Genomic DNA, 27,407 nt, shown 5'->3' on the forward strand with positions numbered 1-27,407 from the left:
AAATTTACTACAATGTATTTCATACAAGGAATTACAATATATTGATCATAGTGAAAAGCGATTTTGCGGGAATATTGACCATGTAAATAGTATTTTAGACATCGATTCTTATAAGAAAATTTGAGATTGATGGTAGCACAATACAAGTAGTAACAAACACATAACACAGAGCATATAAGGCATTTAGGCTACAATTCCGTGAACAACAATCACGTGTGGTGATTTCATACTTGTGAACCAGTGCTACCAAACTGTACGTACGCAATTTATTGTTGTGAAAACAGCACGTGAAAAAAGTTGTTTCTATGTTAAGATGAGTATTTTCATCTTCAGTTGGGTAAGTGTAAAATAACTTCACATACCTGTATCATGTAACCATGTGTTATCATTATAAAGAGAGGAAGGTTAAAATATACTACCCTGTTAAAATGCTCTATAACGAATCCTTCTTTTATCATTATGGGTATTTAAAAAAGCATTCCATTCATTTGTGACATGTCAACTGTAGCAAAATCATGTACTAATTTGTAGGCACCCGTTGGTGACCTATGAAAGATTACATTCATTTGAATATTGGTGTAATGTTATATTTATATTTTCTGAATTTCAAGTACAAAAATAATACTGTTATATTATCAGACAAATTAACAACATTCACTTCATGAAAGCTTTCAATTAAACATGTTAATATATTTTTTATCAAGTCAAAAACCCTAGTACTGTGTATATAAAATCACACAAATACAGAATATTAATTTAACATATTGTGGGTAATGAACATTCATAAGTACCGGTACAACCATTCTAAAAATATTAGCAAATGAGGTAAATAGAGTAAGATATTCTGTCACTCTGCATGATGACCCAGTTTCAAGCCATCATCATGTACTCGTATCAATATCAATTTCTTGTACAAACTAAAACACACTCATTATTTGTCTGAACAAATTTTTAACTGAATAATATTTTCATGTACCAATTTGGTATGGCTAAGATGTATAAGCATACAACAATGTAGGAAAAAGATGTTTAGCTATGCAAGTGTTGCCTATAAGGAATAAATATTTACAAGTCAGTATTAGTCCCAATATATTGAAATTCATAATAAGAATAACAATTTGATCACCATGCTCTTGATAACAAGCAACCACTTAAGCATGACAATAAGAAGACAACACAACTATAGTCATAATCTAAGTAGAACACTTCCAATCCAATGTCTTACCTGACAGGACAACATTTTTTAGTTTGATTGTATTCATCTTAATCCTTGATATTGAATCAAACCTTATTTTTTGCTTACTAATATGTTTTTCCAGATGTCAAAAACTTACAAAGTTACAGTCCATACAATCTTAAGTGCGTGGCATCACAGAAGAATCACATATACTTTGCCCTTTCAAGAGATATTAAAAATAAGTGTGTTTTATGTTTGCAAGGACGTAGAATGTTGGCATTCAACCAACTGCAAGACATGCAGGGTAAATAATAATTAAAATCATGTAAAGCAGAAAAAATGTAAGAAAATAAGGCTCTTATAAAAATACATCAATTAATACTTTACATTGTATACAAAACTAACAAGTACATGTAGCATGCATAAACTTATAAGCTCATTTCGTAAATAAGCATCAGGCTATGGTGACATTTTATGTATCTTAACAAGTGAAGAAGTCTTTAACAAATCACACTTTGATAGCACGATGGAAACAAACTCACAAAAACATGGCTTAAATTTTTCTTTTCAATAACATGAAAAAGGTAATAACACCTTAAAAAAAAATACACCGCAGAATTCTGGTTCAAAACAAATATCTCTATTGGAGTCTAAGTCGACTCTAATTCATCCTAAAATGAGAACAATTACTAAATTAAATTATAATTATACAAAGTTTTAATAAAACTGTTTTGACAATATCATCTTAGACAAATGATGCAATGCATGTGTTGTTAATACAAAATTCACATTTCAAAGACTTTTTCCTTTTATATAGCAAGTGTGTATGTACATGTAGAACTAAACTTTTAATTTTCGAAACACCCAATTTACTACCATTTTGTTTTTTATCACTATTTCTTCAAATACACCTAAATGGCCACACTTTTTACTTCATTTGCCTCTTTCTTACCTATGGATAAGCTCAACACATTGCAAAATATGCAGCAAAAAATGCAAAAGAGCATTTACAATTAATGTATGAAACAACATCAAAATCACATAAAATAATGAACAAACAAAATACATGGATAGATAGTGTGTCATTTGAAGCAAATACATGCTGCGAAATATCCATTATTTCCAGAGATAAGACATACATTCAAACACAAATATCTTATGTTGTTGCTGAGACAAATCATGTCCAACAAATTAACAGCATTTTCAGACAAAAGCTACTAAACATACATTAGTCTAGTAATTTTTAGAATTAATGGTTTCAACCGTTTAGAGCTGAGTGTAGACAGCAAACATTTTGTTTGATATTATTTCCAATTAAAAGAAGCATGATGAAAAGGTATGTAAACATGTGTTCTGTATAAAGATACTAGCTTTAAACAGCAGATGCCCTTAACATAACAAAGCTGATTAATAATGTATCAATTTTTTTTTTATTAACAATCTAATCAGTTGGACACTCTTTCTTGTTTGTACATTAATTAGGTACACGGATTTGAAACTTACTGGGAACAGTACATAAGGCAAAGTTTACAATATTGAACACCAATTTGGGGATTCTTGGTAACAACTAAGATCAACCAGTAATAAAAACATACAAACCAAGCTTTTAAAATATCAACATAGAAAAATAATAAAAAACAGAAATGACACCCACTTACATGCATTAAAAATTTTATTAAGTATCTAGACATGTATCACTAAGATCATTGCTTCTTTGCCCACTTCAAGTCATCCTCACGTGGCTTGTGACCAGAAACGCATTCAATCAAAGCCTCCAGATGCGTCCAGAAGCCGATCTTTTCCATTGGATAGTTAAGCCAGCCCGTTGTTATGCAGAAGTATGTGTCATGAGGGGCAACATGGTGAATCCTGTGGTGTTTCCGTGGCAATATTATGTGGAAATCTTGAAGCAAAGTTATCCATTTTGGAAGTCCAAAATAGGTGTGAGACCATTTGTGACACTGAAAGAAGCATAGATCATATTTATGTTGAAAAAGATTATTAATAAATGGATGATCCCTATTAAATTTAAATTTTCAGTCTGCCCAGTGTCATATGTATTCACACTTTCCAAATGTATATAAACATAAGGTTTCATACTGCAATTTCCAGGTAATGCCAAATAAAAATCCTGTATGCATATTTAAAGCACACCTAGCATGTGGGCAATGTGGCACCTCAGAAAGCCTTCTGATCACATTGACAATTACTAATCTTATTATAAATGAGTCTTGCTGTGTGAAAAGGGGGTTTAATGCATGTCCACTTTTTCCGCTTTTATTAAAAAATTTGTTTAAAGGAAGACCATTCTTAACAAAAATCCAGTTTATGCCAAAAGTGTCGTCCTTGATTATCTAGGACGACACTTCATGCACATGCATTAACCCTTTCAGCGCTGGAACCGGATTTTGAAACCCTTTGCAAACAGCTTGGATCCAGATGAGACGCCACAAAACGTGGCGTCTCATCAGGATCCAAACTGTTTGCTATTCTGATGCTTTGAAAAAAATCGAAGAAAATGCTAATTTAAGAAAATCAGCAGACAACATTTTAGCAGACAACAAATTTCCCAGCATGCAAAGGGTTAAACCCCCTTTTTACAGAGCGAGGCTCAAATATATGTAAAAACAATAGTTATTCAAGAATCTTAGGTCCAAACATAAAACTATGTAACACATATACTTAATACTATAAGTGTATTGATGATACTATTTGTTACAGCCAATGTGTGCGCTCATAGGGGTACTAGTATCATGGACAGTGTGAATGTGCCCACAAAACATCTCAAAAGCTTGATATTCACACTTTAGTCTATTCATGTAAAGTAGGGGTTTACTGTGACAAACTATCAAGTTACCTTAAGGGCAAATGATTTGTGTTTTTTCAGAGACTTTTAAGTATGGCTTTTAACAGATTTTTACTTTAAAGATACGTCTTTTGACACATTTGTAGTCCCATGGAAAGTAACATTAAATTAAACACCTTTCTTACTAGATTCAAGTGTTAAAGTCTTAATTTCCAACCCTTAGTTACTGATGAGCAACAAACAGCATAAAACCTGAACAGACTCACCGCGAATTACTCGCACACTGTTCTGGTTTTATGCTGGTTGCATAAGCCATTTTAAGTTCGCTACTTATGAAGAAAAGGTTAACAGATTTTGACACCCCTGAATCAGCTTTTTGTGAATTGATCTTGTCCAGATAATACAGCGTTGTTGTTGAATAATTAATATAAGATAACAGGTATTAATTAACTAGTGGAAGTCTTAAAGGTATTTGTACCAAATTTATAAGTTTTTACCATGTTTTTACCCTCACAGTTAACTTGGCAAGTATGGATTAAATGGGTATTTATTAAGGTTTTTTGTAGAACTATTCATATCCAGTGTTCGAAACTAACTATTCTGAGTAAGGAATGATTTGGACTCACTCTTTCTGAAATTTTGGAGTCATACTTTATGTAGTCCAAAAATTATGACACTTGTTTTATACCATATTTTTCGGCTTATGACACATCTTTATCATAAATTGATTGGGGCCCTTTGCATTCCTAGTCGTTTCACTAAAAATGGTAAACCGAATTTCTTTGTTTTGCATACATACACTAAAAAATTTACAAAAAAAGTATTTTCATTATTGTAATACAATAATATGTATACACAATGCATCTTCTGAAAACAAACTTGTAGACCAGACATGGGTTTTCATGGGATGAAAGAAAAATACTTAATATTCGATCGCATAGTCCAAATGATGGCATTGTTCTGGTTTAGTATATGCTTCCGATATTACTTAGTTTTGATTGAACCCTTCTCACTATCAATAGAGCAACTGCTGTCTATAATCTTCCTTATCTTCCTTATTAAAAAAAACTCTTACAGTTCTCAAACACTGGTTGAAGTGTGCGGTAATGACTTGGTATTAAAAACTTCCTTCTACAGTATGTAGAGGGTGAATAATAAATTATTACAATTTTAATATAACAATAAACAATTGCATTTAAGAGTTTTTTATAGACAGTGTTCGAATGAATATTCTGAGAAAGATGTTTTTGGTACAGACATTCTGAATTTGCGAAACGAAGGGATTTTTTTATAATTGAAAAGATGATTTTGAAGGAGTCCGACAAACTTCCTTGACACAAAAACATGGAGTCCAAGTCTCATTTCCAGGAGTCTCGGACCACCGGACTCCCGTAAGAATCGAACACTGCATATCTAATAACATAACATTGTTATATTTAAAACTTCAATGCAGACATCAAAGCATACTATTAAGAATTAGAGTGTGAGCATACAAACTTAAATTTTTGCATAATTGAACATTCTAGTACGTTTATTACATCTTGTAAATTCTATTATTAAAATGCAATTTTACACCTTATCACCATGCAATTTTACACCTTATCATCATGCACTCTGCTATAATTCTGTTCTGCATGCATGACTACTTCATGACAAAAAATTTACATGGGGTTTATTATTTTATTTGTGTGTCTCTAAATTTTGCTTCATCTTGTTTAAGGGAACTTTGGAAAAGTAATGGTTATCGATTAAAAAGTATGAATAGATTATGGTTAAACAAGCAAAATAAAACCATGATTTAGAAAAATGTTAAAAATGTTTGTTGATAATTTTATAGTTATCATTCGAAATCACAAAAATAACTAGAGCTTTGTCACAGACGTGACGTATACCCCAACATGACACATTGACACATAATATTTTGCATGTCGTCTTCACAAAAAACAGCGGACACCATGATCAATTTTTTAAAACGCACTTAGTGACCCCTTGACCTAGTTTTTGACCCAGAAAGGCCCATGTTCTAACTTGGCCTTAAGATCATCTCCATAAAACTTCTGACCAAGTTTGGTGAAGATTGGATGTAATCTACTTGGTTTAGAGAGCGGACACCATGCTGAATGTAAAAAACGCACTAAGTAACCACATGACCTAGTTTTAGGCCCGGAATGGCCCATGATCAACCTTGTCCTAGAGATCATTTAGATAAAACTTGTGACCAAGTTTGGTGAGGATTGGATGAAAACTACTTGAATTAGACAGCGGACAACATGGTGAGGTTTAAAACGCACTAAGATACCCTGTGACCTAGTTTTTGACCCGGCATGACCTATATTCAAACTTGACCTAGACATCATCTAGATACAACTTCTGACCAAGTTTGGTGAAGATTGGATGAAAACTACTTGAATTAGAGAGCGGACAACATTGGGATGTTTAAAACGCACTAAGTGACCCCGTGACCTTATTTTTGACCCGGCATGACCCATATTCAAACTTGCCCTAGACATTATCAAGATACAACTTGTGACCAATTTTGGTGAAGATTGGATAAAAACTACTTGAATTAGAGAGCAGACAACATGGTGAGGTTTAAAACACACTAAGTGACCCCGTGACCTAGTTTTTGACCCGGCATGGCCCATGTTCGAACTTGGCCTAGACATCATGTACTGTACAACTTCTGACCAAGTTTGGTGAAGTCGGATGAAAACTTCTTGAATTAGAGACCGGATACTTAATACGGACCGACCGACAGACCGAATGACCGACAGACAGACAAGTTCACTCCTATATACCCCCCTAAACTTCGTTTGTGGGGGTATAATGAAGCATTTGTACGGCTTTTCTGAAATAATGTTGAAAATTTATGAAGTACTAACATATTATTAAATATATTTTATACTTTTTTACTTTTTATTAGTTAAGACTATTAAAAACAGTGTAGATTTGTTAGTTAGCATATTAAATGAAATTATTCATAAATAATAAGATCTGTGCACAAGTCCCTTTAATCAAGACATTTATAAACAATACATGTACAACAACGTCACAATGCCTGAAGTTGACAAATAAACCTGATTTTTATATCAAATTAACCCAGATAATAGATAAATTGTGACAGATAATATTGCCTATCAAGTAAAGAAATATACAAATCAAACAATTTAATACACCTGACTTTCATAACAAATCGAAGCACTACCATATTAGCCAAATGAAGTCTAGATCATTTATAAAATATTGTAATGTATATTCTACCTCAATACTTTATAAACTGTTAAGCATGAAATGCATGTTCATTACAAAAGGATGCGTTACGCGTATGGTGTTCATGTGTACTTCATGTAAATAATATAATAATCATTATCATACAGAGGTGTGAATCTACCACTCTTCCAGAGTTTATCAAACAATCGCATTAAGGCTAGTGTTTTTCCCAGGCCATTTTAGCGTGGCGAAAAGCCGCGCCGCCCTCCCGGATCGCCACGCTGCCCGTTTCAAAGGCAAATTTCGCCACGCGCCCTTCTTTTCAAAGGCAAATTTCGCCACGTGCCCTTATCGATAACATCTTTATTGCCCTACGCTTTAACTTGGTCCGCAAAATCAGCGTCCTTGATTGTCTGTGACGCTCCGACTGTGCTTGATTTACTCGAGAGACGTGAACGTCTAATCGACTATATTATTTGAGCAGATTTAATCTATAACAGTGCTTGATTATAGGTAGACTGCTCCAAAGCTGTGAATTAGATGCGTGAATAACCCCGTGTCAGTATCAATCGATAATGCCAGAGGCTATGTTATACCAAGCGCACTTCTCGGTCGGCAATGTGTACTCCTCCACTATAAAATCGTTACTTGGGAGACTTTTGATGAAAAACTCTGTTATTCTCGTGGCAATTGTGCATTGCATGCATTATTTAGTTATATCAAAACATATATTTTTACGCATAATTACATTTAAAAACACAATCAAATGTATTCTGTATCGCTTTCGTCGTTAAGATAATTAGATCTAATTATTGAAATAATGTCTGAGACGTATACTAATGTAACAAAATGCGAATCGCGTATACGATTTAACGTTGCTATGCGCACCTGTCACTTACATCATTTGACATTTGAACAACATGGCGGACTATACAGAATTAAATTGCGACTGGGCAAAAATGGCAAATAACGTCGTAAACGATCGAATTAACGATGGAGATTATACATTAAGAAGGAATTAATGAAATGTCTGTGATAATCAACGATGCATAAAAATGTTTTTAGATAGCAACATCATTATTTATTTATTTGAAATCTACTTGGTGGATGTATGTCACGGAAACGAGTGTTTGCATATTGTTAGCAATCAATTTACTCGCAATGTTATTTTAAACATCTGGCAAGATTATTGTTAGAAAATGGAATAAGACAAACATGGTTTCAATTAATATGTTAGTGGATCTGTGTATAATCAGATTCATATGCATATATTGCTTTATTATGTTTGTCGTGCTGTACAGTTTATTGAAACAGCATGGAACTTAAATGTACATTGCAAGGTAAATATATTAATATAAGTCATAGAAAGTTAAATACATCAATTACCATTAAATGTGCTTGTTTATATGTTAATTTTTTCCACACCTGCTTCAGATGCGATTACATGTTGCCCCGTAATTCAGGTATTCATGGAACATTTTTGCCCTTTTTTGCCTAAACTGCGCGCTAAAATGCCCTTTTTGAAAGTAATGCACCATGCCCCTTTGCCCTCCTGGGAAAAACACTAAAGGCCATGACAAATTGATCAGATGTTACTCAGATTGTCTTCACCTCAAAATAATTCTTTACTTTGTGTATTGCCTGTTGTGTCCATTATACCATGCATTCACCCAATAGCTGTTAAAAATATTTTTGTTGAGCCTACATAATGACATAGAGTGAGACTGCTTGGTTTTCCATAGAACAATATTAAATTTGGTCTGGCCTTAAATAGGCCTAGCAAAGGTAAGAAATAAAACTATCATGGCATATAATACCACTGACAAATATAACATATAAAATAATACATGTCAGTCATACCTACCGTAAATACACAAATATAATACGCCCTAGTGTATAATACAAGTTTATCAAATTGAAAATCCGAGTAAAATACACGCTAAAAAAATCAGTGTCCGAAACCATATTACAATTTTAACTTTCATATCTATAATAGACTGGGGCCCATATTCAAAAAGCAATTCTTAGACTTATAAAATATCCTTAAAACCGTAATGTTTTAAACTACTTCAAGGTGGAGTCTTACATAGAATTAACATCTACAATAATAAATCATTAGGAACAACATTTTAATGCACCTTTTAAGCCTGTATTCATTGCAGGAATTGTTATTAAGTCAACAATTTCTTAATCTTAAGACTAAGAATGGCTTGGAGAATATAGGCTCAGGTCCTGGTACACACGCTAGCTTACCTGGTTGGTCACGCTGACAAATATAGCCAGGAGGAAGACATACATGGACCAATTATAGGAGTCATGGATCTCTGCCGTGGTGTATGTGCAGAACTTGTAAGCCATCGAGGCCATTGGTATAAGCACAACGGCAAAATTATCCCCATTTGTTTCGATGAAATCATGGCGAGTGATTGATGTTGGATCTATGTGGTGCTCCCGAAACGGTCTGATGAATGACTGGAAAAGATATATAGAGAGTATGAAGTATTGAAACAATAATAGTATGCTTTATAAAAACTACAACTAAGACTAACACTTTTGCTTTTGTTTAGTTATCTATGTTTTCTCTAACTACATTAGTTCCAGAAATTAAACCACCCACCAACAGGAATCGAATCCCAGTTAAAGCAAAAATTTAAATTGTTGCAGACTGAAATGTAAATGTTTGCACTTTATGACACTTTTGTGACATTTCATGCCAAATTAAAAGATAAATAGTAAAAACAACAATAACAACATAAAACTAAAGAACTATTATATTACTAAGCTAATCTCAGGACCCACTATTTTTGTCAGACTAATGTCTTTTGCACATTGCCTGGATCACATACACATTGAGTTTCATGAATATGCTTCAAAGGATACAGTAGATAAGTAGCAACACAAACAAAAGCTGCAATGCTTGACCTTCAAATGGATGATTGACCATGAGTCTGCATGACTGACCCATGCGTTCTGCATGACTGACCCATGCGTTCTGCATGACTGACCCATGCGTTCTGCATGACTGACCCATGCGGTCTGCACATTTCCTCAATCCTAAACATTGCTACAGTTCTTTGAAAATCTCTCACTTTCAAGAGACCCGGGGCAAACACAATAAGCTCAAACTTTTGACCTCAAAGTATGACCTTAAACTTAAAAGCTTGACCATAAGCAGGAGTGACATACTAATGCCTTCGCAAATCAGTTCAATAGCCTACACATTGTTACTAAGTTTCAGAAAAGCCTTCAATGGGTAAATGAGATATATAACGGTACTGGACATTAAAATGGAGGCTCAAATCTTTTACCTCAGGTAAAACCTTCACCTTGAATTGACTGACTCAAGTCTTTTGCACATCATCTCAAAGCCCTTGTTTTTGAGACAAGTTTTTTGTAAAAGTCAGCAGATAGGAAAGGTACATTGCAACACAAAGCATTTTAGACAAAAAGATGGCAGTAGAGACAAATGGACCAACTGACAGACTGATGAAGGTTATGGTCATATAATTAATTATTTATTCACATGAATCAATAACAAAAGGACAAACATGGACCTGACTTGCTCACCTAAATTAAGACACCACAATGATGCATTAGAATATCATGTCATTTAGCATATTTTTGTACAGTGCTGACAAGCAATGATACAAAGACCTAAAACAAAATAATTTCAAGAAATTGAGATTGAATTCATTAATTTTTAAGTGGTTGGTAGCAGATAAGTACAAGATTGTCACATAATAAGCAATTAGAAAGAAGCATTACTATTCATCAATCACAAATGATTGTGAAAAGGTGATCATTAAGTTGTCTTCATAATTGTTGAACCATAAAACCCCTAATTTTTTTAATGAAGCCAGTGTTTTTTTTCGTTGTAAGAGAATTGCTGTTTTTCACAATTAAAAAAGTTTGTAACTATTTTGTGTCACAATTTGTTGTTTTCATAATGTTGAATAGTTTGTAAATCTCAACTCGCTTCACAAAAACGGGGGAAAATGCCATGAAGTTGAGAGGCTATATATACCTTTCCAATAAGGCCTTCCACAGAACCATATGAGTCAGCACCCCAGTGTACCAGACCACTCAGGAAATCAGCACTCAAGATTCCCAGCACTAAAACACAGGTAATAGCAGCAGTGTACATGCATTGAACAGTATTAGCTTTTCTGTAAACTCCAAATTAACAGGAGCTTCTTTGCTAGAAAATATGTGCTTGCATTGATTTGAACAATACATTAAGGAAGGATAGTTTGTATAAAACAGTGATTATGATGAAAAGACAAAATGGCAAGTCTGATCCATTAAGAAGAACTGTTTCGCTCTAGGCAAATGGAAAAACAGAAAATCAACAATTAACAGGAAGAAACTGTAAGAAATGTATTACGACATAAATAAACTTTTGTTACAAAGTTGTGCTACAATTACGAACAGTTGCTTACAAAATGTCTCGCAACATTCTCTATCAAATGAGTGATTGAGGAAACACGTCAGAGGAGGACAAAACCATTAGTCTTTGAGTAAACCCCTTTACTTGGTTCATCTGACATTCACCATCATTTATCAATTCCTTTTAAATTAACAACCCTTTTTGAATCTTAAAACTGAAAAGGATTTGATCAGCCGAAAGGAGGAATCTCACGCCTGATTATTGATCAAAGTTAAATTTCATTTCTGTTCAATTCAACTATTGAAATATTCTGCATAAAAATAATAGGGAAAAAAGTCAATTTTGAACAAAGAACTATGGTTTTTTGTACTATGCATAGTACAAGAACCATCCTCTCAAAGCCCTGTGTCATTAAACTAAGTTTAATTTAATTTACATGTATTTGGAAAAGTATCCAAATGTTAAAATCATTAATGTGATTTAATTTGAAATCTTAAATTGTTAAAGGCGCGTCATTGTATGACACCTTCAAGTATAATATTTTTCCCAGACGTCACATGATCAGGCTTTACAGTTTGACGTTATAGATCTTAAAAAGAAACATTATTTGGTTTGCGAGGTCCGTTAAATGGGGAACACCATATTTGGTATTTATATTATGTATTATCAATGAATAAATGCTGTATAATAAATATTGTATAAGATATTAAGATGTTAGCGAACTTAAATAATTATTAAGAATTTTGATATTTATTTAAAATGTTTCAAATTGATATTTATGAAACCTTTTATTCTAATCAGTGTATGCTATTATATTATACTTTGAATAGCATATCTGTTGTTCTATGATCTTATTAGTCATTTTCATTTTAATGTTAATTTTATTTATTGTAGAGAATCGTCAATGTTTGTCATCAATGTTTGTCGTCAATGCTTGTTGTCAAGATAAATCGGAAATAAAAGTACGAAACAAATTGCGATGCATTCTTGATTATTCCTACGGTGCCTCGCAACACCAAATATGCAAATGGAGAGGACAAATGCCATCCCTCCTGGTAAATGCACCTGAATTCCCTTCTGTAACATGAAAATTAATCTCAAACATGTGTGAATGTGTGTATTTCAAAGGTTTAAGAGATTCTTTCCGAACCAGAGGCTACATTACCCGGAAAATGCCCCAGAATTCCTATCTTATAAACTTACTAGACTCACGAAAGTTGGGATGAATTTTGAATTATAGCTGCAATTTCCATTCACTGAAAGATTTTTCAATTTTGGTGTTGCCTTGTGTTGCGGGTGGAAGCCTGAGTACCCGATGGAAACCCCACCTGTACGGTATGGTTATCACTGAACAAATTCACATGCTGTCGGAAACTTGAATTGAAACCAGGATGCCTTGGTGTTACCTAACAATGTGCTAAACAGACTGCACATGTGTTTGAATAAATCATAATTGTTTCATACAAACATACATCATTACAATTGATTGATCATCATATCAATAATTCTTCTATATAAATATATACCTGCAGCGCCTAAGATTACAACCCAATTTTCGCCCTTGAAGTAAATGACCAAATTGATGGCATTGAAACACATCAGGCCTATTGTAGATACAACACAGATTGTCTCCTGAAGCCGTTTCCCCTAAAAAATAAAGAAATACAAACTGAAATTAACACACAATATCATATATACATGTAAAACATTATTTAAGTGATAAAAATTAGCAAAAGTCGGCATGAGTTGTTAAACATGATGTAAATAAACAATTTTGACCTGGATTTAACGGGAATTAAATAAATCTTTTTGAAAGAAAATTGTTTATTGCTGCATCATTTGTATTATTTCTGGAATTCTTCTACTTGTTTCCTTAACCGCTCGATACACGGTAAACAGAGGATAAACAGATGTCAGACAAGTGGTTTTGCTCACAAATAAGTTGCAATAATGCAACCCTCAGCTTAATAACCCAAAAGGTTGCTGAGAGTTACAATGCACTGTCTATTGTCTTTAAGTTCACAATTTTATCACCACTGCCAGGGCTAAGGAAGATTCATACTGCAAAAACTTAATCAACGTTTACCTGTCTTAAACACAAACTCATGCAATTGAAACCAGTACAGCAACAAATAATTGCTTTTAATTTACTTTATTATTCTTTGGTTCCCTCTATCCACCATATAGGCAACTGTCATAATGTTGCTGACTTAAAGTTTCGCTATACGTTAGGTCGCCAGTACACCAACCTTTTGCACATCTTGATGTTTGATATAGCCTAAGTCGATATGGATGTTGACAGATGTTGAATATTTACACTGTTCCAAATTTCAAAATAAAAATGTCAGCAAGAAAAGTTTGTTGAAACATTATTGTGTTTTTTAGGTTGCATGCAAAGGAGAACGTCCTTAGACTGCCATTAAGGTAAATTTAATGTGTAACTGTTTTAGAAGTTTATTCATCTCTTTTCTTAATTGGTAACAATCGACGTCTGTTTATTGATGCGCACTAAATTGCTGCGCAGAACTACAGTTGTGTTTATGAAGGGGTGCATATGGTGCATGTAAGTATACTGAACAGTACCCGGGTGACAATGACCAATCGAGCGGGAGTAGTCAATATAAACGTCTATATGGACTACTCACGCTTGATTGGTCATTGTAGGCTCAGGTACTACTTACATGTACCCCGGGTACTCTTAAGTATACGTACATCTACCCTAGGTACAGTCATTATACTTAAATGTACCCCGTTGATATAAGACTGTACCCAGAGTTATATTCCAGCTCAAAATCGATGTCGTAAAACACACTACTGATTACTGTAAAACGATATTGTTCATCTTAAACAAACTTCTCCACTTTTAAAAAAACTGCATCAACATGCTTTTTGAGCAGAAGTTTCGATAATATAGAGGCAGTTTAACAGAAAATTGACATAAATGTGAACATAATAAAAAAAAATTAAGTAGCCGACAACGACCGATTAGCGTTAACATTCCTGGGTACGTTTTAGTATATTTACTGTACCTGGGGTTCATGTAAGTATACTGAAAAGTTCCCAGATAACATGTAAGTAGTACCCGAGCCGACAATGACCAATCGAGCACTACTTACAGTTTTTCCCGCACAGACAAGAACTAAAAAAAAATCAGCATGAAAGCTGCAGTGATTTTATTCACAAACTTATGTGTGCTTTTTTTAAGTTATAAATTTTATTAATAGAAGAGTTGCATAATGAAAATAATACATCATATTTTTAAAAGTTTAACATGGTCAATTAAGCTCAATTGGTCATTGTCGGCCTGGGTACTACTTACATGTACCCCAGGTACTCCTTAGTATACATGTACTTACGTGTACCCCGGGTATGGTAAATATACTAAATTGTACCCGGTCGATATTAGACCAACCCATACAAATTGCGAAAGACATCGGACCTCGGACATTTCCGATAAAATTTGCTGAGGTCCTGTATTATTCCCGACATTGTCGGACCTTGTGTCCGACCATAAATAAATTGTGTGTTTTGGTAAAATAATGAAAACGAAACTAGAATATGAACAAATATCGATTTCAATGTTCAAAACCAAAATATGACCAGTATTGATGCTAATGTTAAGAACTTTATAAACACAAACGTTCGCCATTTTATGCAAGCGCTTATGATAAGTGAATTTTTGGATGGGATCATTCCCACTTAACATGCATAAATCAAGTGACGCAATGTGCGAGCATATATTCGTATTCACTGGTCATATTTGGTTATAACGACAATCAATGAGCAACTTTAATTTAATTTATTATTCATAAATTTTCATATATAGCGGTAAATTTCCCAGGTACGTTTAAGTATATTAACCGTACCTGGGGTACATGTTAGTATACTTATATATACCCGGGGTACATGTTAGTAGTACCCGAGCCGACAATGACCAATCGAGGGTCAGTTATAATAACAGATGAGATTCGGAGCAGACTGGATAAGTTATTGAAAAAGGAACATTTGTGACGAAACGCCAATTGCTTGCATAAGTTAACCCAAGTTTTAATTTTTAAGAACAATGCCCGACTAGTTACATAAGTCATGCACGACAAACATGACTGACCAACTGTCAATAGTGACAGTGTCAACAAATAACTCTCTCACCGGCTGTGTATGGCTTGCCAACTCCTTCGCCCCCGCGTGCTGTGGCCCCCATCTGGGCGTGTTTTCTTTTTGATTGAACTCATTGTTCGAATTCTCTTCATGTTCCGGCATAGAATTCCTCAGAACGTTTTCGTCTAGACCCAATTCGCTCGCCATGTTTCCTGATCGGTTTGATCCGTCCTAAACACCAACATAAGAGGTCGTGACCCTTCGCTGCCGTAGAGAAGATATATCACGCCATATGATTGGATGGAATGATAACGTCAAGGCGATTTTATTTAATATGTATAACATTTATTTTATTATTTAATTTACATAACTTATCTTGATGGAAATAAATAATATTTAATGTAAATGTATTGCGATTTTTTATTTTAAAAGAAAACAAAATCGAAACCAAAAGTAGAATTATTTGCTGCCAAAGCATTCAAGAGTGTGAGGAGCAAGTTAGTTTTGCAGTGTAGCCTACATGTATCCACTGTACTATAGTTTGTTTCAGGTTGGTAATAAAGACACCCCTATGTTTTAGAATTAATGGTATGTTTATTATAAACATGTGTTAATTATCTTTTTTAGAATATTCTGTCACATAGATATTGCCTTTGTTTCAAAATACATATTTTAATACTTATTTGTTTTGGTGACATATTCACGTTTAAAACAGGATGTTAGTGTTTATTAGTCTTATGAAGATGTATGAAGGATTAATATCATCATTGATAAAAAAATGTTAAGCTTTTCATACCAAAATAGATCACAGAACATTTTGATACAAATAGGAAAAATATGAACAAATTATCAGGGTTGCTATAGGGATCCTTGCTAGAAATGGTCTGCTACTATTGAAATATCTGATATGTAATTGTTTTGCCTTTTTATTGTTGTACAATGTTCAGCTTGGTGTCTCGTTGTATTGAAATTCAATTTTAACTCCTAAGTAGCTGAACACACAGGAAAAGAGGCCAAGTCTGGTATGATCCAAAATTAATTTTAAGTTCAATTTGCCCTTGTTGTTTATTAAACTATTTGTTAACTTGCAGTCAAGCATAATATCCATATAGAATCGATTGAACGCACATCTAACAACGGCTTTGTGACTGCTTGTAAACAGGTGATAATACTTTCGTAGAGATATATATTGGCCGTTGGTTGCTTTAGCAAGGTGACCTGTATGTCTCAGGTGTAAAATAAACTATTTTCATTGGGGGAAATCTAGACCGACGTTGTAGACAGGTACCCCTTAGTCCGGTGGACTGTATATAATATATTAATTATTATCATCTCTTACTTAGATATCCTGTATTTGTATACTATTAAGGGTGCCAGAAGTATTCTGTATTTTTCAGAGTATTGCAGGTATTAAAGGGGCAGATGAGTTTTGCAAAGTAAAGTTGTCAAGTTAAGCATTCTTGAAAATTTGAGATTTCTCCAGACTATTGAAAAAATACAAAATCAGTCCTAATATTTGTGTCTTGTTCTGATAAAACTGGGCATAATACATGTGCGTAAAGTGTCATCCGAGATTAGCCTGTGCAGTCCGCACAGGCTAATAAGGGACGACACTTTCCGCCTAAACTTGATTTTGGTAAGGAGGGACTCCTTAAAACTAAAAATACCATTAAGCGGAAGTGTTGTCCTGACTAGCCTGTGCAGACTGCACAGGCTAATCTGGGACGACACTTAAAGCACATGTATTATGCCCAGTTTTATCAGAACAAGACACATTTGTGTCTGTTTGACTTGAAATAAAAGTGCTGAACAATAAAAATTTCCGCTAAGGTACAAATGTTTATAGATTATTTACCAGTAAGTTAACCATAGTAAAAATGTCATTTGAAAATTTGATATTAATGTTATTTTTCCGTAGACCAAGAGGCTGAAGGCATGGAGACACTATACATGGTTCTGAAACATCACTCATTACAGACATATATGAGATCAGCAATAAGAACATTTTACCGCTAACCAGTGTATAAAGCCGCATAAAAGCAAAAGCGGAGGGGGTAACACTGTAAGCTCATTTGTTACATAGACTTAATAGGTTCACGATTTTCTTCTACTTGTGTTTTTTGTTTTATTTAGCTTGATGGTAAACGAAGCTTAAGACTTGTAGAATCTCTATTAAACCGGTTCATTTCATTTTGTAAGAATCCGTTTTGGTGTCATTGGGGAGATCTTGAGAACGCTCCGTTAATGAGGATCAACTCAGGACTTCTTGGTCACAAGACAAACACTGTATCTTCTAGTTTAAACCTATTTATTTAGCTGGATTGCATTTAAATAACTTACTATTTTATTTAGGCACTCTGGAGTCTGTTTCCTGGGACTAGAACCAGTACTTGGTGTTTATGGGGAAGATATGAACAGAAGAACGCTCCATCAGTGATCTAACCAGTGACCTTCTGGTCGCTAAGCGGACACCATATCCAAGCCACAGTGACACTATATAGATCTGTTTACACCATTTTGACCTTTTTAGTATTTGTAAAGCCATTTAATAAAGACTTTAAATCAAATTAAAATCTGTGTCCTTTATATGCCTTTAATCCCTAATGCTTATTCTGGGTTGTTTTTGTTGGTGTTTTTTTACTTGGCTGAAGTAAATTTTTAAATTTTCTGTGTTAAATACTGTTTACACTAAAGAAACAAACCTTGGTTTTTGTAGAAGGAGCGTTTTACAGATGTGGCAAAGGTGCGGTGTAGTGGGAGGTAAGGGGGGTGAAGCTTTTTGTCGTTCCTCCTCTTACGGGGCAACGAATTCGCGGACCAGATGGGGGCGATGGCGGGAATGGAGGTCATGTGATATTTACATGTATGTGAATGGAAGTGCTTGATTACAAGGTATAAAGTTTGAACATAGCCAATTACAGCATGGTCAATCACACAATACAGGTGGTCAACTAATTGTTGCCACACATGGTTTGCGTATGGATTATAACCTTAGGATGAATCCAAAAATTTGTGTCATAAATTCATTTCATTTTATTAATGTGTGTCTGATGACAGTTTGCGCCTATTTTCACTGCTAGAATAAGACTTAAGAGCTTGATTGTCTTGAGGAAGTTTGGTTGAATGTACCATGAATAGGGATCAATAAGACTTAAGAGCTTGATGTCTTAAGGAAGTTGGTTGAATGCACCATGAATAGGATCATAAGAGCTTGATGTTCTGAGGAAGTTTGGTTGAATGCACCAATGAATAGGATCAATAAGACTTAAGAGCTTGATGTCTTGAGGAGAGTTTGGTTTGAAATGCACCATGAATAGGATCAATAAAGCTTGATGTCTTGAGGAAGTTTGGTTGAATGCACCATGAATAGGATCAATAAGAGCTTGATGGTCTTGAGGGAAGTTTGGTTGAATGCACCATGAATAGGATCAATAAGAGTTTGATGTCTTGAGGAAGTTTTGGTTGAATGCACCATGAATAGGATCAATAAGACTTAAGAGCTTGATGTCTTGAGGAAGTTTGGTTGAATGCACCATGAATAGGATCAATAAGAGCTTGATGTCTTGAGGAAGTTTGGTTGAATGCCCATGAATAGGATCAATCCTAATATTTTTAACAGACGTGTTTCTTATAGATGATGAGTTCTTCGTATTAGTAAACCTTAGATGTAGTTTTAGCGTTATTTGACCTCCTCCAATCCCTGTGAACTGTCCCTGAGTGGAATGCCCCATGGAGGGACAAGACATTCTTACATTATATAAGTTTTCCCATGCATTATAATTGTTTCTCTAGGTACTTCACAGAAAAACTCCCTTAGCCATCTTACCCCAGTGATAAAAAGCTGTGGACGGAGAAAATGGCAGAGGCAATAAAATGCAGGGGAAGAATAGTGACCCACCTTTATATTGATGTAAGTGTTCAGCACCTCTAAATTGATAAAAGTGACAGCAACCTTTACACTGTGTAAGTATCACACCTCTACATTGTGTAAGTGACAGCACCTGTACATTGATGGTAAGTATCATCACCAGTACATTGTGTAAGTGACAGCACTGTACACTGATGTGTCAGCACCTGTACATTTGTGTAAGTGTAAGCACCTGTTCATTGATGTGTCAGCACCAGTGCATTGATGAAAGTGTCAGCACCTATGCATTGTGTAGTTACAGCATTTGTACATTGTTTAAGTGACAGCACCTGTACACTGATGTAAGTGTCAGCATCTGTACATTGATGTAAGTGCAAGCACCAGTCAATTGATGAAAGTATCAGCACATGTACACTGATGCAAGTGTCAGAACCTGTACACTTATTTAAGTATCAGCACCAGTACATTGATGCAAGTGTCACCAACTGTACACTGATGCAAGTGTCAACACTTGTCTATTGTTGTTAGTGATAGCACCTGTGCACTAAAGAAAATGACATCTCCTGAACATTGGTGTACGTAACAGCACCTTTACATAGATGTAAGTAATCACCTGTATATTAATGTGAGGGCCTGTCTATTGATGTAAGTGACAGCACCTGTACATTGATGTAAGTGGCAGCACCTGTACATTGATGTAAGTGACCACCTGTTCATTGATGTAAGTTACAGAACCTGTAAATTGTTTGTAAGTGAAAGCACCTATACAATGATTAAGTGACAACACTAGTACATTGTTTTGAGTGTCAGCACCTTTACATTGATTGAAGAGACAGCACCTGTACATTGATGTAAGAGTGACAACACCTATAGAGTGATGTAAGTGACAGCACTTGTACATTGATTTGAATGTCAGCCCCTGTACATTGATGTAAATGACTGCACCTGTACATTGATTTAAGTGACTGCACCTGTACATTGATGTAAGTGATGGCACCTGTGTGTGGACAGTTCCTTGATAAGTCTTCTTTGGGAAGACATTATGTTACTAGGGGCTTTTAGAAATTACCAAGTCAATACACATCAGTTCAAGTACAGTGTAGTCTTCCTGACTACTAGTATTTTAAAGTATATTGTAGTGCTGGCTCTTTAAACTGAACATATTCATGTATTATGTTAAAGGTTCCATATACGCTCTTGAGTCTGTTTCTTTGGACTAAAACCAGAACCTAGTGTCTATGGGAGAGATCTAAGGAACGCTCCCACAGTGGGGATAGAACCCTTCACATCCAGGTCGATAGGCAGACACCATATCCACTTTGCCACAGCGATTACAGAATGTCATATGTATATTTATATAAGTGTATCAAAATGATGCCCAGTGTTTGTTCATAAATGATTAAAAAGTGTCTTTATTGGTAATTTCACTTATGTTGTCAGACATATTATGTAATATCTGTTGGATTTTTTTACCCTACTAGTAACTATATTCTTTTTGTAAGAAATATATTTGTTGCACCATAGAACAATCCGGTGATATCTTTGTGACTTATGAGCTTTCAACCATTATGATTGCTCTGCTATTCTTCCATGTTAGGTCCCACGGGGTACAATCGTAAGGACTGAAGATGGGGCTGAACTGTCCACTCTGGAAGAAGAGAGGGACTACTACATTGCTGCGAGGGGTGGGGCAGGAGGCAAGGGCAACGCCCACTTTGTATCCAGTGCTGACACCACTCCACGGTTTGCGCAGGAAGGGGCCCTCGGAGAAGACAGAATGCTGTATGTGGAACTGAAAATACTGGCACACGTTGGTTTGGTGAGCATTTCCTTTATATATTATGCTGAATTAGTGGGTTTTTTTGTTCTAAGTCAGGGCTGTTTTAGGTTTTTTTTCCCCTAATGGGACGTCAATATTCAGAATTTAAGGTTTCAAACAAAGCTCAACATTTAGTGAATCCCGCATCCAGTTCTAGAAGTTTAACTTTAGTAAATACAAACGTATAATTTGAAAACATTTATATTCTAAATTTTTTAATATTTTTAACAAAAAAAAGATAAACACTTATTTCCCAATTTTAGTAAAAACAACACGACAACAATCCAAAGGGAGACTAGTCCATTCCCAAAATGATAAAAAAAATACTGTGACTGCTTAAATGGTGACATGCTTGCTTCTGATGATAAAGGGCAAACAGTTTTGGAGACAAATAAAGCCAATTTTGGCACCCTCTGTGGACACAATGTTGCAAACTTTGTCAGTTTTGATAAATACACCCGACCAAGTGAAAACGGTCGCTGTCACTGATCCATCAGCTACTGAGAAAATTGTGATAATGATGAGAGCCTTTATGGTGGAGCAATACAATAAACATTTGAAGTAAAAATTAGCGTACCGTCTTTCTGTAAACTGGACCTTTCACAGAGTTTTGCCTTATGCCCATCTGAAATAATATTAATAAAATGTTTATGATTGAATCTAAGTAACTGTAAACAATTTTGTACTAGTTGGTATTCACACACAAAAAATGAAAGAAATCTCATTTATGATGCTTAATCTGAAAAATAAAATAGCCGTGTTTTGCAAATAAGCGTACTTTTTAAATTAAACATTTATTATACATTAAAATGAGTATTGATATAATAATACGTTAGAGTATTTAGTGGGCAACGCCTATTAATCTGCCCGTCCAAAAAACTTTAAGTTGACATTTAATATGTTATACAAATGTGGTTTATGATTGCGAGGTTGTTGGAAATCTCATTTTTAAACGTGACCGTACAGTGAAATATTTCAGAGAGATAATAGTCAAAATTCCACAAGTAAATAAAGAAAACCAGAAAAGTTGGGACATTTTTGCCTTTCAATTTTTTTTGCTTTTTATGCCCCGGATCAATTAATCAGGATATATTGTTTTTGGCCTGTCTCTCTGTCATTGCATGTGTGTGTGTCTGTCACAAAACGTTGACTTGGTCATAACTTTTGCAATATTGAAGATAGCAACTTGATATTTGGCATGCATTGTGTATCTCATGGAGCTGCACATTTTGAGTGGTGGTGAAAGGTCAAGGTCATCTGTCAAGGTCAAAGGTCAAATATATGGCTTCAAAGCGACGCAGTAGGGAAAATTGTGTTTCACAAACACAGCTCTTTTTTTAAGCAATTTTGCCAGTAGACATTTATTCATACTTTGTGGCAAGTGGAACAGTGCTTTAGGTATCTGGGCCGTGTTCTGTGAAAAGGGGGTTAAATGCATGTGTCTAAAGTGTCATCCCAGATTAGCCTGTGCAGTCAGTGCAGGCTAATCAGGGACAACACTTTCCGTTTAACTGGATTTTGCTAAGAATAGACTTTCTTGAAATGTCATAAAAGTGGAATGTGTTGTCCCTGATAAGCCTGTGCTGATTGCACAGGCTAATCAGGGACAACACTTTACACACATGCATTAAACCACTTTGTCACAGAAAACAGCTCATTTATTTTTTTAACACAAGAGATATCAATACATTTCTGAAAGATACAGACTCAGCATCTTTAAAATGTGTGCTTATTAAAATATAGATTATCTTTAGTGTTGCAGTGGTGCCTTTAAATGTATACAGTCCCATCTCGTACTTTCTGTGTCAATCTAAAATTTGCTGTTTGTTATGTACACAATAAATGTGATTTCGATTCCCAGATAGGATTTCCGAATGCAGGTAAATCCACCTTGCTGAGAGCAATTTCAAGAGCGCGACCAAAAGTGAGCCCATACCCGTTTACAACGTTGCATCCACACATCGGCATGGTGGTGCAATACGAGGACCTTGAGCAGGTGGCAGGTATGTGTGTAGTTAGTTAGTTTAAACCTATTTTTGCAATTAAAGCAAAAGCCTTAGGCTTATTGAAACACTCTTGAGTCTGTTTCCTGGGAAACCACCAGTACTTGGTGTCTTTTGTGAGATCTAAAGAACGCTAAGTAGACCATGTTCACTACAGTAGAGTACATTATCGTATTTTGTTATTTACAATGTATTGTATAATCATTCTTATCAAATGTACAGACATTTTTATTAAAATGATAGTGTATTATGTCAAAGGTTACATAATATGACATTAGCTTGTCGGACATATTTATGTGAAATGAAACTTCATCGGACCATTTAAAAAACAGTTTGCCACAAATAATCAGGGAATGATACGACCTAGCCCCCTCCATGTTTGTCAAAAGTTCAAGTGTCAATGGCCCTCATTTAGGTCAAATAGGGCAGTAATAAAGCTGTTAGTTTCCAAACAAGTGTTGTAAGTGTGTCCATGTATGTGATGCATCTTGATATAGAAACGGCTTTTATTGTCAGTCTGTCATTCCGTCTGTCCATCCGTCTGTCACAAAATTGTCTGGGGATATTCATTTAACAAATCTGTATGTCCTACATATTTTCATATTTAACACATTCAGTGTATTATTGAAGCGTCATTAAGTCAGTATATATGTTGTTTCAGTGGCTGATATCCCAGGACTCATAGAAGGTGCCCACAAGAACAAGGGGTTAGGGTTCGCATTCCTGCGTCACATTGAACGATGTCTGTGCCTTCTGTATGTGATAGATCTCTCATTGGACGAGCCATGGGCACAGCTGGATTGTTTGAAATACGAATTAGAGCAGTATCAGGATGGCTTGTCAGAAAGGCCTAATGCTGTCATTGGAAACAAAATGGACTTACCAGAAGCGGCGGCAAATTTTAAAGAACTTCAGAAGCGTGTGAACATTCCAGTGATACCGATTTCAGCAGAAAAGAAGTTAATATTGAAGAACTTCTTGTGCATTTGAGAAGTCTCTATGATTTACATAAGAGTGATATATTATGATGATATCATTTATGAGATGCACTAATTAATAACAGGAGATTTATTATAATTTACTTATGATGTAAATGTTTAGATATTGCTCATTGTCTGTCAGTCAGCAATTCATGTCACTCGGGTTCCAGTTATCAGTGTACACGTCTATGGATTGCAACGTGAAATCGTGCATGTAATATTTCGCTGTAAGTCAGTGAATCTGATCAAAATATTTATTGGGATAAATCAATTTATTAAAACCATTTTTAATATTGATAACTTTCATGTTGATGATGTGTGGAAAGATGTAGGATCTTGAGGTTACAGCAACTCAACTCATGGCACGTTTATTCACCAGTTAATAAATAGTTGCAAATTTACTGAATTTCAAACTTCATTTTTATACATGTAAAGAAGAAAACAGGGCAAGAATATGTCTAGCAAAACAATTATATGTGGAAATCATTGAACAATCATGTATCTCCTTCCCTATTGATGCTTCCTTTAGGAGAGCAGCAGGTTACTCAGATTACCAATTCATGTCATTGGTGTTTCTGTTGAGTTCTGATTAACTTCTCTCTTTAACCCTTTACCACTATGATACATATTTTGAGGCATTTGTTGTCCCTCAGAAAGTTACATTTAATTAAATACCTTTCTTACTAGATTCAAGTGTAAAGGCTTCATTGCAAACCTTAGTCACTGATAAGCAGCAAACAGAATAAAACCTGAACAGACTGCGAGTTACTCACAGCTTTTCTGGTTTTATGCTGGTTGCAAAGCCATTTTCACTGTGCTTCTTATGAGGGAAAGAGTAAACTCGACTTTATACATCTTACATCACTAGTTGACCTTGACTAACATGATTATCAACTTAACAATGCGATTATTTGGCAGTTAACTCGCTTATATTTTCTATTTTAACTGTCCATCCAATGATGTTTTATAATTTGCATATTGTATTGTAGTAAAGTAGTAAGTTATGTGTAACAGATACTTTAGAACCTTCATAAATATTATCTAAAACTCATAGCACATCTGCTAGTGTGTAATAAATAGACTTCTATTAATCAGAGAAAATCACAGCAAGTGATATGTATCATCAATAATAATGACACAAGTGTTCACAATTGATAGCTATAAATGAGATATAATCACACAGAGAGTTCACAAATGGTAGATATTAGACGTTCTGAGAAAAGGGTTTAATGCATGTCCGTAAAGTGTCGTCCAAGATTAGCCTGTGCAGTCCGCAAAGGCAAATCAGGGACGAAACTTTCCGCTTTTATGACATTTTTCGTTTAAATGAAGTCTCTTAGCAAAAATCCAATTTAGGCAGAAAGTGTCGTCCCTGATTAGCCTGTGTGGACTGCACAGGCTAATGTGGGATAACACTTTACACACATGCATTATGCCCAGTTTTCTCACAATGAGACTCATATATTAAAAAATAACGAACTTACTGTTCACAGCTCTAATCTGCAATAATTGCAAAAGTGTTCACAAATGATAGCTATTCTCAGGAATATTGACACAAAGGTTAACAAATTATAGCTATACTCACATATATTCACTCGACTGTTCATAAATGGAAGCTAAAATCATTCATTATTACACAGTGTTCACAAATGACAGCTAGAATATGGAAATATCACTACAGAGTTCAAACATTTTACACATAATGAAAAATAAGCACAAGTGTGGTAACAAATAATAGATATCATTATGAATATTGCAGGAGTGCTCACAAATAATTGTAATTGTATACCGGGTAGTAAGTCTGACATAATAGGTTTTACAATGTGACAACAGTTCATCTTAATAAGAAGAAACAAGGAAGTTATTGTTACAAATCTCCTTTAAACGTTTGTTTGTAATGATATACATGTCGTCATATCTTGTATAATGGTATTTAATATTGATATTGCATACATGATAGATGACATTTTCACAGGAGTCATGAAGCGTAGGAACTTTCTGTATTGTACAATTAATTGCCCTTAAAATCATTATAATAATATTAAATGTATAATACGCATTGCAGTTAAAGCACTATTTTAACGTTAGTAGCGTCACTATGTGTAAAAATAACTTAAAAATGCATATACATTGTACACATTTTATAAATACATGATTAATCGTAATTAATTTTTATATCAACACTGCATCTTCGTATGCATGCACCATTTTTGCCCGATTGTAAAACATTTCAATCTTTTGAACTAACAATGCAATCTCTATTTGTTACCGCAAATTGACTCATTAAAATTGTGACTCATTAAAATTATCACAAAGATGTGAATGGGCCGAGCTCTTTGAATACGGGGCTTAATGAATGTACGCAAAGTGTCGTCCAATATTAGCCTGTGCAGTCCACAAGGCTTATGAGAGACACTTCTGCCTAAACTGGATTTTCGTTAAGAATGGCTTTCTTTAAACAAACAATACCATACAAGCGGATATTGTCGTCCGTGATTAGCCTGTATTGACTTAACAGGCTATTATGGGACGATATTTTACGCATTTGCATTAAATCCCGTTTTCCTAAGACGAACACACGCTGGCGAGAAGATTCTGCGCCTCTGCGTGGACCACTTTGGCGGCGATGAGGAGATCGTTAAAGGATTCGTGACTCGAGAACTGCTGACCAAATGAAATGATCACCTCTACCAAAGGCATGGGGCCTTTTTGGTGCATGTACTTGGTCAAAGCTGGCTTGAAGTAGTTGTCCACGTCAAAGATGTTAGTCTCACGTCTCTGTCAAGTCTTAACAGCCCGCCGTTATTCCAAGACGGTGTTGACACGTATATGCGGCACCTGGTATGATTTGAGTCTTTAAAAGCCAGTGACATATAAAGAATATGCAGTCGGAGTATTCAGGGACATATATATAGGTCCCTGGAGTATTTGAATATTCGAATTTATGAACCATTCCGTAAATGTTATTTTAATGTCGTTATACTAGTATTCGTAATGAATTTTACCGTTCTAACAATATTATGCTTTTAACGATGCTGCCATAGATACATAGAATTAAA

At 34.8% G+C, this 27,407-nt stretch overlaps 3 protein-coding genes across 5 annotated transcripts in view; 1 reads left to right on the forward strand and 2 right to left on the reverse strand.

Moving 5' to 3' along the window:
• On the reverse strand, positions 1-15,928 carry LOC127844233 (plasmanylethanolamine desaturase-like). The gene is made up of 5 exons (XM_052374296.1): positions 15,730-15,928; positions 13,107-13,227; positions 11,218-11,306; positions 9,447-9,665; positions 1-3,138 (listed from the first exon to the last, which is right to left on the reverse strand). Exons 1-5 carry the CDS (start codon positions 15,883-15,885, stop codon positions 2,881-2,883), a joined length of 843 nt encoding a protein of 280 aa, XP_052230256.1. The 5' UTR covers positions 15,886-15,928; the 3' UTR covers positions 1-2,880.
• Positions 15,802-27,407, reverse strand: part of LOC127844232 (interferon regulatory factor 4-like) — a 20,671-nt gene continuing 9,065 nt past the window's right edge. The window contains exons 7-8 of one of the 3 annotated variants that reach the window (XM_052374295.1): positions 21,943-21,990; positions 15,802-15,942 (exon numbers count right to left, since the gene is read on the reverse strand). In XM_052374295.1, the coding sequence (XP_052230255.1) occupies positions 15,910-15,942; positions 21,943-21,990 (81 nt within the window). In that variant the 3' untranslated portion in view covers positions 15,802-15,909. Of the gene's footprint in view, positions 15,943-21,942; positions 21,991-24,924; positions 25,064-26,537; positions 27,034-27,407 lie in introns of those variants that run through there. The other 2 variants (XR_008032634.1, XM_052374294.1) reach the window with 2 other exon arrangements.
• On the forward strand, positions 18,028-25,399 carry LOC127844231 (mitochondrial ribosome-associated GTPase 2-like). The gene is made up of 5 exons (XM_052374293.1): positions 18,028-18,541; positions 19,471-19,588; positions 21,144-21,365; positions 23,227-23,368; positions 24,030-25,399. Exons 2-5 carry the CDS (start codon positions 19,535-19,537, stop codon positions 24,356-24,358), a joined length of 747 nt encoding a protein of 248 aa, XP_052230253.1. The 5' UTR covers positions 18,028-18,541; positions 19,471-19,534; the 3' UTR covers positions 24,359-25,399.

Source organism: Dreissena polymorpha, chromosome 9, assembly GCF_020536995.1.
Source record: "Dreissena polymorpha isolate Duluth1 chromosome 9, UMN_Dpol_1.0, whole genome shotgun sequence".
Classification (NCBI taxonomy): domain Eukaryota; kingdom Metazoa; phylum Mollusca; class Bivalvia; order Myida; family Dreissenidae; genus Dreissena; species Dreissena polymorpha.

Excerpts from the sequence above, each read along its gene's own strand:
- LOC127844231 (XM_052374293.1), top strand. The coding sequence starts at position 19,535 with ATGGCAGAGGCAATAAAATGCAGGGGAAGAATAGTGACCCACCTTTAT. Across the intron at positions 19,589-21,143 it reads TGACCCACCTTTATATTGAT|GTCCCACGGGGTACAATCGT; the intron begins GTAAGTGTTCAG and ends CTTCCATGTTAG. Across the intron at positions 21,366-23,226 it reads TACTGGCACACGTTGGTTTG|ATAGGATTTCCGAATGCAGG; the intron begins GTGAGCATTTCC and ends TTCGATTCCCAG.
- LOC127844233 (XM_052374296.1), bottom strand. The coding sequence starts at position 15,885 with ATGGCGAGCGAATTGGGTCTAGACGAAAACGTTCTGAGGAATTCTATG. Across the intron at positions 11,307-13,106 it reads TGTAATCTTAGGCGCTGCAG|TGCTGGGAATCTTGAGTGCT; the intron begins GTATATATTTAT and ends CCTGTGTTTTAG. Across the intron at positions 3,139-9,446 it reads TTGTCAGCGTGACCAACCAG|TGTCACAAATGGTCTCACAC; the intron begins GTAAGCTAGCGT and ends TGCTTCTTTCAG.